Here is a 14353-nt window from a genome sequence, read left to right as displayed (position 1 = left end):
CAGAGGTGGAGACACGTGCGTGCCACGTGAGCAAGCAAGGGAAAAATCTTACACTTTGGACACAATTTAAGAGTGGAAACAGGATTATTCATCATGTAGATAAATAACACCCTTTTTTAAGACTCAAAAAATTTTATTTCTTTTTGGTTTTTGCTGTAGATAGAGATGGACATGGACAAAGCCCCATTGAATGAACATTTATTTAAGTGGGCAAAGCAGATTAGATTGGACTTAAGTGGTCAATCAGAAAAATACGGGTCAACTTGATGACGATTTATTCGCACCAGATAGTGACATGAAAATTACAATATTCTAAACAAAGTAACAGTAAATATCAAATCAAAGATCTTTCTCACAAGAAAATTGCTTTTGTACACTCTATTATATAATATACAACTTACATCCTATTATTAAAGAGTTTTTTTTTAAAAAAAAAAATTGGCATTTAAAAGGAATAGATAAGATAAGTGAGTAGAATTTGAGCGTTTGAGAAATTAGAGTGTAAGATGTGCAAGTAACATTGTTCTTCTGTTTACTGCACATGAATATATAAAAAAAAAGAATTACACTTATTTCAACATAAAATTAGTATAATATCTTTGAATGGCTTTGTGGCATAATTATTGCAATAAAAACTTTATTCACGATTATATACGTACACGAAACAATTACATGGGATTCGTGTGTATAGTAAAGAACAAAGGTTTAATTACATAAACTACCACGCGCTCTTTTACTACCCTTCATTACCCTATATTTTGGACACCTTAGATTCTAATTTGTGCATTATCTCTGTCTCAAACGAGTTTAAATTTTCAAGATGATTGTTGAATGAATTCAAAACTTAATATAAACAAATTATAATGTTACATAGGTTGTACCAAATAAATATTATAAAAATTTGAATTTACCTAGTATTGTAGCAAAGTTATGTTTTGTGAAGTTGGAGATCTCTGCTTTAAAAACTATAACTTCTAGGCTTCAAGCTCGAAAGATACACTATACATAATAGATAATAATAAGGATGAATAGTTTCTCTTATATCTAAGAATACAGAAATATTGAATAACTTATTTTGTGATAAATCGCATGTGTCAACTACTAATTTTTCCATCGTGTTTTCAAATTAAAGGACTGTTTGATTTGATGTAATTAAAAATGCAATGTAGTTAGAGATATATGCAATTGAAAATATAACAATTGCAACTTTATACATCTTGTTTGATTCGATATAGTAAAAAGCAATACAATTATAAATAATTTATTTAAAATTTTATCATTATATATATAATGGTGAGATTACTTTCAATGTAACAAAAAAATATTTTTTTTTTCAAAAATAAATAAAGAGGTAAGCATATTAATTTGGGCATAGTTCTAATTGCTGTATTTGGACCTTCTACTGTAGTTTCAACTGCAGAAGTTGAAGTTAAATACTTTAAATTAAATACCGAATTTACGTTTATGTACAGTTATAACTGCAGTGTAGTTGCAATTGAATACAATCAAACGGTCCCTAAATATTTCATAAGAAGTAGGATATTGCTTGCATCCACTGCATTTGCCTCATCATCTGGGGGAACGTAAGAACGTGTTCACAAAGAATATTTTTATCTAATTTATTGCATATAAATATAAGAGCTAAAGATGAAGTAAACTGATGATGAGAGAACAATATTGTAGTAGATCCATTTCCATTCCTTGAGGAAGGAAGGAAGGAAGGAAGGAATAATAAGGAAGAGGGGAAGTTGGTTTTTCTTTTTCGGACACGGCTTACATTAAATGCATGTTGACGCCTGCAGTAGCGTCACGCATGTCGGAGAACCCACTCACGTATCCCTGAGTCCCTTTAAATGCCCAACAACTTTATTATTATTATTATTATTATTATTATTATTATTTTTATGGTGAAAACTTAAATAACTCATCTAAATTACAAATTATTTTGATACGATTATGTAACTTTTAAAAAAATTTAGTTTATTATTTAATCTTTCTACTTATTCAATTTGAGTTAGTTAATGTTATTTTGATTACAAAATTAATTTAACCTAATATAATTACTTTAATAAATTTATAGCTGTGAGAATTGCATAAAAATATACTTATTAGATCTATAAAAATAAATAATACATTAAAAATTTTAAGTCGAAATATCATTGATTGACTTAAATAGTAAAATCAAAATTTTAAAAGGTTTGATAGCCGATTCAGAATGGTCACTTGTTCAAGTAAATTTTGAATGTTTTAAATTTATTTATTTTTAGGAAACACATTTGAATATCTCATCTATTTATTTTTTTATAGTATAAATCTTATGCTCTATTCATCTAACTAAAATAATTTATTTAAATTTTAGTATTAAAATGAAAAGAGACTAGTATAATAAAAGCAATCTTTGGATAAATAAAATGCAAGATTTATATACACTTTTGTGTGCACATATAGTATTATTTTTTTATTTTTAGTGTGATTGAGACTCTCTTAATTTAATTTTTTTAATTTTTAATTTTATATTTATCTAAAAACAAATATCTCATTAAATTTATTAGTTTTATTTGCTATCGGCAGCCAATTAATCTAATTTTATTTGCTAAAAATAATAAACCATATTAATTTTGATAAATCCATCGATAAATTTATTTAAATTCATAATTAATTGGCTAAAACTATTTAATTTAAAAAAATTAAAAGTTGAAGAGCTGTTAATATGAAAAAAAAAGAGAGGGATTGGGGGGGGGNAAAAAAAAAAAGAAAGAAAGAAAGAAAGAAAAGATTTTTTTTTTTTTCTTAATACTACGAACCAACGTTAGAGCCAAAAATTATAAGTTTTTCTATACGTAATGTATACTTTCAAAGCTAAATTTGATATTACTAGAGTTGTTATTGGATCTAATCTAATTATAATTTAGATTTTTTTTTTGATAATATCAAAATCAGCTCCGTTTTTCTATATTGTATGATCACTAACATTAGTCTTATATATTATCAGAAACATTTTGTACTTTTTTCCCATCATAATTTTGCCTACTGCTTTTCTAATTTATTAAACTTGTCTTGATGCCAACGACTAGTTAAAAGTCAGCTAATTTATTATCGGTGCAGTTTACTTACTTATGTTGCATTGTTTTCACATTTAAGTTTTGCGTGTCAAATAGGAAAGTGAAAGTCAACTTATTGTCTTTATCAAATCAAAATTTGATTGGGATTATGTTGAAAGTGAGACCGCCTCATATTTCATTCATCACATAAATGATACGAATCTCACAATTGCATCAACAATAAATTGAACGATGTCTCGTTAGAAATTGTACGTCTTCACTAGTTCGTTTTTGTTTTTATTTTTTTGTTTTGTTTTTTCATTTGAGTGTTCTTGCTCCTATTTTTAAAGATGTTAATTTCTATCATAAATTTCTAGAACACCAAAAAAAAAAGTAGATACATAATTCTTCTAATAATAATTATGTACACATCACGACAAAACATACAGCATAACTAAGGTCTTGGAAAATTAACAAATAGTTTTCTTCGTCAGTTAATTATTTTAGTTTAGATATTTATTTAATTCTGACGTGATATTTTGCTAATACGTACAGTAAACTGGCAAATGATCACACGAATTAGGCGCAACATGATAAAGAAGAGAAGAAAATTATGTGATGTTTACCACTTATAATATGTGGATCTTAATGCAGTAATGAGCATCGTCGTTATTACGGAGCGTGTAAGTAAGGTTATGCTCTTGTACCGGGAGTATCCGGTCAACCCGGCCTGCGGAGACCGGGAGGAAGCGATAGCGACCAGAGAGAGAGAGAGTAGGAAAGCAACTAGCTTTCAGAGAGCAGAGAGTAGAGAGAGAGAGAGAGTGAGAGTAGAGAGAGAGAGAGAGCGCGGGAGACAGAGAGAGAGAGAGAGAGAGAGAGAGCGAGAGAGAGAGAGAGCGCGAGAGACAGAGAGAGAGAGAGAGAGAGAGAGAGCGAGAGAGAGAGAGTGTTTTGTATCATCACTAAAGCTCGCACGCAGGGCGGTGCGCCAAATTGATAGCGTCCACACTCTCCTTATTTCTCTTATCCCCTTCCTTAACCTCGCGCTAAAATTAACCCAGCGCACAAAATAGAGAGAGAGAGAGAGACAGAGACAGAGAGAGAGAGAGAGAGAGAGACACAGAGAGAGGGAGAAAAGGAGAGAAAAAGAAAGAAAAAGAGGGAGAGAGAGAGAGATTGAAGAGGAGGATGGCGAGATCTTACCGGTGATCGCGGGGGAGGGGGACGGATGCGGGGGAGGAGCTGATCCGCGGCGGAATGGAGTTCGAGGAGCACGACGAGGCGGAGGAAGAAGAAGAAGAAGAGGAGGAGGAAGAAGAAGAAGAAGAAGAAGAGGAGGAGGAGGAGGAGGAGGAAGAAGAAGAGGGGGAGATGGAGGTGGCCGCGGCGGGGTCGAGCTACGAGGGCCCGAGCGGGGCGGGGAATTCGCGGAGAGAAGATCAGGGCGGAGGAGCGGCGTCGGGGAGGGGCGGTGGGGGAGCGGAGGGGGGTCCGGGGGGGTCGAGTATTATTATTAACCGGAAGATGACGGGCGCAGGGGGTGGGGGAGGGAGGTATCGGGAGTGCTTGAAGAACCACGCGGTGGGGATCGGGGGCCACGCGGTGGACGGGTGCGGGGAGTTCATGGCGGCGGGGGAGGAGGGCACGCTCGACGCCCTCCGCTGCGCGGCCTGCAGCTGCCACCGCAACTTCCACCGCAAGGAGTCCCCCGACTCCGCCGCCGCCATCACCGACGCCGCACTGCCGACGGCCGCTGCCGCCGCCTTACAGTACCAGTACCACCACCACCAACAGTTCTCGCCCTACTACCGCACCCCGGCCGGCTACCTCCACCAGCCGCCTCCGCACCTGCAGATCTCCGCCTCCGCCGCCGGGCAGCAGCACCGCGCGCCCCCTCCTCCGCCGGCGCTGGCGCTGCCGTCGACGTCTGGCGGCGGCAGGGAGGAGGGGGAGGACGTGTCGAACCCGGCGATGATGATGATGATGATGATGGGGGGCGGGGGAGCGGGGGCGGGTGCGGGTGCGGCGTCGGGTTCGGGCGGGGGGGCGTCCGGGAAGAAGAGGTTCCGGACCAAGTTCACGCAGGAGCAGAAGGACAAGATGCTGGCGTTCGCCGAGCGGGTCGGATGGCGGCTGCAGAAGCACGACGAGGCGGCCGTGCAGCAGTTCTGCACCGACGCCTGCATCAAGCGCCACGTCCTCAAGGTCTGGATGCACAACAACAAGCACACCCTCGGTAAGAAACCCTAATTCATTAACCACCCTCCCTCCGGCCCGCTACAAACCAATTAAATGCCCTTCCCTGGCCTCTCTCTCTCTCTCTCTCTCTCTCTCTCTCTATTATTATTATTATTATTATTATATATGGGAGGAGGGCGGGGGTCTAGCATGTTTTTTATTTCTATTTTTATTTTTATTTTTATTTTATTTTCCCTTTTTCTCTTTTTCTTTTGTGATGTTGTAGTTCTTTTGTTAGGGAGTAGCTAGCTAGCTAGCTAGGGATCAGGTTGGATTTTGTGTTATGTGATGTTGTAATGGATATGCTGGTTGGAAGGAGGTTGGCCATTTGGTAATTAATGTGCCACTGAGTTGTTCTGGCTAACTGCATTGTTCGTTTCTTTCCTTTTGTTTTGATTCGACACAGAGAGAGAGAGAGAGAGAGAGAGAGATCTAGAGAGAGGGTGAAGGGAATAAATTTACTACGAACCTAGTTCATGTGAGAAGGGAGAATCAAAGAGACATGGAGTGGTAGGGATAAGAGTCCTTTGTGGCACTGTTATATTCGCCTCTTCCATCCCCTCTCTCTATCTCTCTCCCTCTCTTTTGTGTTGTAGAGCTTCTCTTCTCAAACTTTCGTCATCATGCTATTCTCTTCTCTTCTCTTCTCTAACAAGCATTTGTAGTGTTTTGGTGCATCTTGTATGCATGTTGTATGTTCTTAATTTATTGGTGCCCACCCTTTGTTCTACAACAACAAATGCTTAATTTCTAGTTTCTTCTTCCTCTTGCAATGTTTTCTAAGTTTAATGATAGAAAGATAGAGAGGTGCAATAACATGTTCCTAGGATAGTAATTTAATGCGGAAGCATGCGAGTTCTTTCTCATTCTCTCTTTTTTTTTTTATTTCCAGTACATGAAATTAATTACATGGCGCTGACCTCAAACTTTCCCTTTTTTTTTTTTTTTTTAAACTTAGCCTCATCTATATGCAGTTTCTTTTTCTTTTTTTCATCTATATGCAGTTTCTTTTTCTTTTTTTTCAATGTTGGCAATGCAAGGAGGAGTCAAGAGAACTTCCTCTCTCTCTCTCTCTCTCTCTCTCTCTCTCTCTCTCTCTCTGTGGCTTATACTAGTATGCATTTATGACTAGTATTGCATATGTCATCATCTCTCGTGGGTAGTGTGGTGCAGTTCCTCACCATTAATGTTCAGATGATAACTTTAATAACAACACTAGCTAGCTACAATATTCTCATCTTTTTTTTTCGTCGTCTTCTTTGTACTCTTCTTCCTAGTTTCACTACGAACTCGGGAAAATACCTGTTTGTTTAAATGTCCGATATCCTCTGTGCGATGAGAGGGAGACATGTACCAGTTTGGTCTTCTATATATGGTGGATGGTGACGGAGAAAAAACATAAGAATTGGGCTTGAGAGATGGATGAGTGCGATCTTCGTGCGGATTCGCAGGTACAACTTAGTTGAAGTGGTCGTTGAAATGAACACACACACACACACACACACATATGGAGAGAGAGAGAGAGAGAGAGAGAGAGAGAGAGAGAGAGAGAGAGAGAGAGAGAGAGAGTGTGCTACATTTATTGGTTGAGTGCGAGAGTTTTTTTTTTTTTTTTTTTTTTTGGTGTTTTATGATTTTGTTTTGTGGAGTGGGGGCCTGAGCTAGTGTGGGTTCTGACCCGGGCGTGGCCTGGTCAGTTGGAATATAATAGCTAATCAATGGGTCTGGCGTATATGGTCCACCATATAGTCCCTCCTGACAAAAGTATAAATTAGCTGGAAATGGTCTACCGCGTGGCTTGTGGACCGAACTTGATCTCCCTTCCCTACGAAAAGGACCAATTTTTTAAATTGGCTTCCGATCTAGTTAAATTTCTGTGTTTGAACTCCTCTTTACTTTAATTTATGTGCTTCTCAGTTTAATTTCAATTGTTATATTTAATTAAATTAAGAAATTAAGTATTGATATTATCTTTTAAATGTTTTTTTTTAAATGTAAAATTTATATATAATGGAGTGCGCTGGTTTGGTTGGTAACAAATTGTTCACAATCTATACATTTGTAGAGTTTGTTTGGAAATGGGAAATAAAAATTAATTTTTTTAAAATTTTTTTTCTTCTTTCTGTTTTTTTAAGGAGACAACATTTGAAATTTAGGACGCATAACAAGAAATCTATCGATTAGCATATCCAATTATATATATTTTATTTTGATTAAAAAAGTGATGAAATCAAATAGGGTACTGGCCATATGCTATTAGTGAAATCAAACAATGTTAAGCTGAATACTAGTGAGAGCTATTAAATTAGCCCATTTTTTTAGGTAATTACTCATTTGATACCATGTTTATTTTTTTTAAAGTAAAATGTTTTATATCAAAATTTGTAAGAATAAACAGTTGATTGCTTGTAATTTTTTCATCCAAAATCTTTACTGAGCAACAAAAAATAAAAATAAAAAAATAACTATTTTGTAAGCTTCCAAAATTAATTCTGTTAAATAAATTATCTCTACCACTAGCTGGATTGATTCACTATAACAAAAGTTGTGTATAACGATACTTTTAAATATCGGTACAGGTCAAAAAAGTACTACTGGCTAAATTATCAACACTTTTTAAAAGTATTGTAATATGTGAGGTCGCTATAGGTCGCCTTGATATTTGGCATCCACTTCTTCAGCGACCTGTGGCGAGGGATACATGGCGATCATAGCCCTCTACGGTCCCTACGAGATTCTCGCGACCGAACTCTAGCCGTCGGAATCCTACGTCGTCGGCTGCGGCGGCGGAGGAAGAAAAGGGGAGATGGTGATCATTTTTTTTTTCTTCCTATTTTATTTGTAATTAGGCCGAGTGGGTTGGGTATGGTTAGTTGAATAGAGGAATTTTTTATTTTTGATTGGATTGGGTTTTATAATTAGGCCTTAATAAATTTTTAAAAAAAGTTTTGGTATAAATAGGTCACTTATATATATAAAAGTGTCCCAAATATATATAAAAGTGTTCAAAGAATGTATCTGTATAATCTAATTCTGTTGTAGTAATTGTACGCTAACCAACTTAATAATAAAGGAAAACATTTTCTCCAATACAATAAATTATATAAAATTTATGTTTAATATATATATATATATATATATATATATAGAGAGAGAGAGAGAGAGAGAGAGAGAGAGAGAGAGAGAGAGCGAGAGTGGTATACAATCGGTAGCACGGAGGCATCCGTGCTACTATGTTTTTTTCAATGTTGCGGCTTTCAAATCGACGATCAGCTCCATTAGACTTGATCTACACTATTAAAAATATTTGAAAACTAAATTTCATAATTTTTCTGTATCATTTACCTATCAAACGAATAGTCTAAAAATGAACGGTTGAAAATAAAAATCTCATAAAAAATGATGATAAAATACTTAAATTTAAGATCGGAGGTGATGATCTTACTCTAAATAGTGAAAAAAAATTTTTATAAAAATTTCATCAGATTTAGATTGTTTTATACCATTAAACTCATAAACGCATCACATTTACCATTAAAATTGTCAATTTTGAGACCTTTTGATCACTAGCCAAATGATGTCGAAAAATTATGAAATTTAGTTTCCAAATATTTTTAATAGTGTAGATCAAGTCTAATGGAGCCGATCGTCAATTTGGAAGCCGCATCATTGAAAACAACTTGGTAGCACTGAGGCTTCCGTGCTACCGATAGTATACCAGCCTCTCTCTCTCTCTCTCTCTCTCTCTATAAATAGTATAGTATATCTATATAATAATATATATTAGGTCTTGTGTGCTATAGGAGCAGCGGAGCCTCCGTGTCCTAGCGTTTTGATGATGGATTTTCCGAAATCGACGATCGCTCTCGTAGACTTGATGCTAACGTATTTTAAGTATCTAGAAAATAAATTTTGCAGTTTTTTTGATATCAATTTACCTATCGATCTGAGCAAGGGTTTAAAGATCAACAATATTTTAACATATTGATGTAGCCGTTGCAAGTTTACGTGTAGGAGTAATATTCATCAAATCAGATAAAACTTTGCTAAATAATTATTTATAACATTTACATGAGCAAGATTAATATCTTCTGAATCGAAATTTAGTGCTATATCACCACTTGTTCGTGATACTTTTATTTTCAGGGGCCATTGATTTTGAAGCTCTTTCGATCGTTAGGTAATGAACTCGAAAAACAAATTCCGCAAAATTTATTTCTAGTGATATATGCTTCTAACATACGCTAAGATCAAAGCTAACGAACCTGCATCGCGATTCGAAAGCTCATTCATGAAAACGGCTTAGGAGCACGGAGGCTTCATCTCCTATAGGCACACATACAGATCTACTTACTATATTAGAGTATATATAGAGAGAAGAGCAAGAGAGAGAGAGAGACCAGAGAGAATGCAATTTGCTTTTGAAATACGAGGCCTTCCCGTGTCCAGGTCGTTTTTCGATGTTGCGACTTTCGAATCATGGCGATCGGCTCCATTAAATTTGATCTAGAGTAGTTGAAGTATCTAGAAAATAAATTTTAATATTTTTTTAATATCATTTGCCTAGTGACGAAGTAAGGCTCAAAATCAATAATTGTAATGGCCGTAAGTGAGCCGTTTGCAAGTTTAACAGTATAAAATATTCAAATCACTGTAAAATTTTAATCGAAAATTCTTTATACTAATATAAAACAAGATAACATATCTTTGAGATCTACAATTTTAATTCATAGTATCAGTTTTATAAGACCTTTTATTTTCCACCATAAATACATCCGTTCAATTTTGAGCCCCCTTAAGGCGTCGTTAGGCAAATGATAGTGAAAAAAATCGCAAATTTCATTTCTAGATACTTCAAATACTCTAATCCAAGTTTAACAAGCGATCGACGATTTGCAAAGTCCCGAACGTGGAAAACGACTTGGAAGCATAGTAGCCTCACTCACTCTCTCTCTCTCTACTCTCTCTCTCTCTCATCTCTTCCCTCATCTGCTATATATATATATATATATATATAATCCTATATATATATAGCAGGGCTGCTGTGGCCTCAGCGCAGGGGCCGGAGCCTCCGTGCTCCTTGAGCCATTTCTCGATGATGGAGTTTTCGAATCGACGATGCGTCTCCGTTTAAACTTGATCTAGCGTATTTAAAAGTTTTCTAGAAAATAATTCTTGCGATTTTTCGATACATTACTAGCAATCGAAACGGATTCAAAAATCAATAATTTTAACAAGGCTGAAACTAAACCGAATCCTATAAAAATGGTGATGATAAGTACGTAAACACTTCGATCAAAAATTATAGATCTTGTAAGATAGAATCACACGCGCCACTTTTCTATCAAAATTCATCTGATTTGACATACTTCTACCAACCGTTAAACTTGAAAAGGCAGTATATCAAACCATTAACAATTATGGATTTTTGAATCCTTTCGATCGATTAGGTAAACTGATATCGAAAAATCGCAAAACTTATTTTTCTAAACTTCAAATGCGCTAGATCAAAGTCTAACGGAGCGATCGTCCGATTCGAAAATTCCATCATCGAAAACGCTCAGCGAGCAGGGGCCTCTGTGCTCACTGAGAGTACAAGCAACCCTGCTCTCTCTCCTCTCTCTATCCGTCGGCCGCTCGCGTTCCACGGCCGGCTTGCCACACCAAAGTCGCCGGGCTCTCTCTCTGATCCACATATATAGTATATACCTACTAGTCCCGCCCCCCATCGGCAATACTCACTCGTAGCAAACGGCTCGTTCCACTCATTCTGTTTTTAATGATGCACGCCTCTCCACACTCGCACCGACCGGCACCGTTGAACATGATCTACACCACTTGAAGTATCAGAATCACATTTCTATACATTTTTCAAATATTATTCGTCTTCGTCGCACCTAAGTAGGTCGTACAACCATGAACAGCTGAAATGAATTGCCTCTAAAAAATGATGGTAGGAAATTTCCGCTCACTCCACACATCGCACGAGTATAGATCTTCCTCTCTCAACAACTTCTCAACAGCACACTCTTCCTCCCCGAAAATTCAATTCGATTTGGATAGTTTAAACCGTTAAACGAGAAAACGCCTCATATCTACCATTAAAATTACAATTTTAAAACACCTTTGATCATTCAGAACAATGATGTCCAAATGATTTTGAATGTGTTCGTAGACTACTTCAAAGTGGTATACCGCATCCATGTTTCAACGATACCGATCGTCAATTAAGACCTTCATCATAAAAAAAATGGTGCAACGGACCAGTTTGCTACCGCCTAGTATTCCAGCTCAAGCTATACTGTATATATATATATATATATATATATATATATAATATACTATTATATATATATATTATATAAGAGAGAGTACGAGAGAAGACGAGATGAGAGAGAAGAGAGAGGAGAGTCGCCAGCTATGGTGCCTTGTAACAAAGTACCCAAAGCATCTTGTGCTTATAATTTTTTTAGCCGTTAGATCTACTACTTCTCGAATCAATCTTTCCGGACCAATTAGGATATACTATTCAACCAACCTACCAACATCAACCCTCCGCTCACATCATCCTAACCACCGCATCCATCCTCTTTATCCCAACTGCCTAAAAATCTAACAACGCACCCCACCCATAACTTGGTACTTTTAGAAAGCATAGGAAGCCCACTCCTCACACTACTACTACTATGATATATAATATATATATATACTATATAGTTGCTGGCCGACTACTATCGGTAATAATACTACTCAGTTTACTACCTCCGATTTTATTTTTAATGAAAAACTCTCCCCCCCCGCCCCTCGATGATCGTCACCCCGCTCGCACTGCCACTGTCACATCCTAAAGTTATCTTAGAAATCAATTCAATGATTGTTTTGGCATCACTACACTGAAAGATCAACGGGTCAGCAAAATTTAAAAGTTTAATGGCGATATAGTGCGTTTGCTCGTTTAACACGCTCTCCTCATACTATATTATTATCTATATATAATATATAATAAAGTAGTATCTTGTGGTGCTAAATAGGACACGAGCCTCCGTGCTCCACCGTTTTCGAGATGCATTTTCAACGACGATCGCTCGTTAGATCTTTAATCAACTATTAATATCTAGAAAATAAATTTGCAGTTTTTTGCATATCATTACTTATCGACGCAGGTTAAAATCAACGCACATTTTAATATATTATGTACCGTTTGCAAAGTTTAAATCGTAACGAAGTATTCACAAAAACCATCATAATAAAATCTTTGCTAAAATTTATTATACTATTGACAAGAGCAAACAATATCTTAACGAAAATTTTATGCTATAATCACCAACTACTCTTTTGTGATATTGTTATTTCAGCCATTGATTGAACTCTTCCGATGTCGTGTAGGTTAATATATCCAAAAAAATCGCCATCGTTCGTATGATCAAATTATTTTCTAGATATACACTTCATAATATATAAATTGTTGCACTTTATCAGCAAGTCTCGTCAAGCGACGTCGGATTCGAAACTCATCATCGAATAAACCCTGTATGTGACACGGAGGAGTCATGCTTCCTAATAGCACATAAGACTACTAAATACTATATATATAATAAGGAGAGGAACGGGAGAAGAAGAGAGAGAAGGGCTATTATGCTTTTGAAATACCGACCTCTGTGCCTTCCAGGTCGTTCGATTGCGACTCTTCGAACGAATACATCGACTCCCTCATCAAAATTGATCTAGAGCTATTTGAAGTATCCCCCTAGAAAATAAATTTATATTTTTAATCAACTTCCTATGATCGAAAGCTTCAAAATCAATAAGTTGAATGGCGTTAGTGACCTTTCAAAGTTATAACAGTAGAAACACATATTGCAATAGTTCACTGTTAAAATTTTAATAGAAATCTTTAATACTATATACAACAAATAAATTATCCTTTGATCTATCTACAATTTTAATGTCATAGAATCACGTTTTAAAGATTTTATTTTCACCGAGATACCCGTAATTTTGAGCCCCTTAGTCGTTAGCAAAATATTCAAAAAATCGCAATAATTTATTTCGAGATAGCTTTCAAATATCTAGATCCAATTAACAGAAGTCTCAGCTACCCGATTTGCAAGTCGCAACGATGGAAACACCCCTTGGAACATAGTAGCGGCAACCTCACTCATCCTCTCTCTCGAAGATATCAATCGCTGATCCCGTCTCTCCTCTAAGTCGTCTCTCCTCTCTCCTCTTATATATATATATAATCATATATATATAATTATAATCGCAGGCCTTGTCTGTGCTCTCAGGAGGCACGGAGCCTCCGTGCTCCTGACCATTTTTTCGATGATGGCGTATTCGAATCGACGATGCGCCACTGCCGTTCAAACTTGATCTACGTAGTTAAAATTCTTAGAAAATAATTTTTGCGATTTTTCATATCATTCACCTAGCCAAATCGAAACGGAATTTTTCCAAAACAATAATTTTAACGAAAAATAAAAATCCTAAATAAAAAGTGGTAATAGTACTAAAAATTTCGATCAGAAATAAGACTCTGTTGTAGATAGAATAAAAATTTTCTATCAAATTTCAATCCCGATTGAATACTTACTACAAGAAGCGTTAACCTTGACAACGGCTATATTATCCAACATTAAAAATTAGGTATTTTGAACTCCTTTCGATCACTAGGCATAAGATATTCTGAAAAATCGCAAAAATTGATTCTCTAAAAACTTTCAAATGCACTAGATCAAGTCTAACGATGGCCATCGTTCGATTCGAAAATTCCATCATCGAAACCTCAGACAACCGAGGCCTCTGTGCTCCTAACATACAGCAAACCCTGCACTCTCTCGTTCGATCTCTCTCGATAGTCTCTCTCTCTCTATATATATATATATAATAGTTGAGCTTGGAATAATCTAATCGGTAGCAACGGCTCGTTTCCACACCATCTTGTTTTTTACTGATGGAGCCTTCAAATCGACGATCGGCACCGTTGAAACATCGATCTACCACCCACTTTGAAGTATTAGAAATCAAATTTTTTATACTTTTCAATATTATTCTCTTGTCAATCATAAGTA

General features: G+C 36.3%; 1 protein-coding gene across 1 annotated transcript; it reads left to right on the top strand.

The window, feature by feature from the left end:
• Positions 3920-6039, top strand: LOC109724501 (zinc-finger homeodomain protein 2-like). The gene has a single exon (XM_020253350.1). The coding sequence runs from the start codon at positions 4302-4304 to the stop codon at positions 5292-5294; it is 993 nt and encodes a 330-aa protein (XP_020108939.1). The 5' UTR covers positions 3920-4301; the 3' UTR covers positions 5295-6039.

Source organism: Ananas comosus, linkage group 2 (genome assembly GCF_001540865.1).
Source record: "Ananas comosus cultivar F153 linkage group 2, ASM154086v1, whole genome shotgun sequence".
In the NCBI taxonomy this organism is placed as follows: domain Eukaryota; kingdom Viridiplantae; phylum Streptophyta; class Magnoliopsida; order Poales; family Bromeliaceae; genus Ananas; species Ananas comosus.
This window is presented reverse-complemented; position numbering and strand designations above follow the sequence as displayed.

What these genes read in the sequence shown, in the direction of transcription:
- LOC109724501 (XM_020253350.1), top strand. Translation starts at nt 4,302, where the DNA reads ATGGAGTTCGAGGAGCACGACGAGGCGGAGGAAGAAGAAGAAGAAGAG.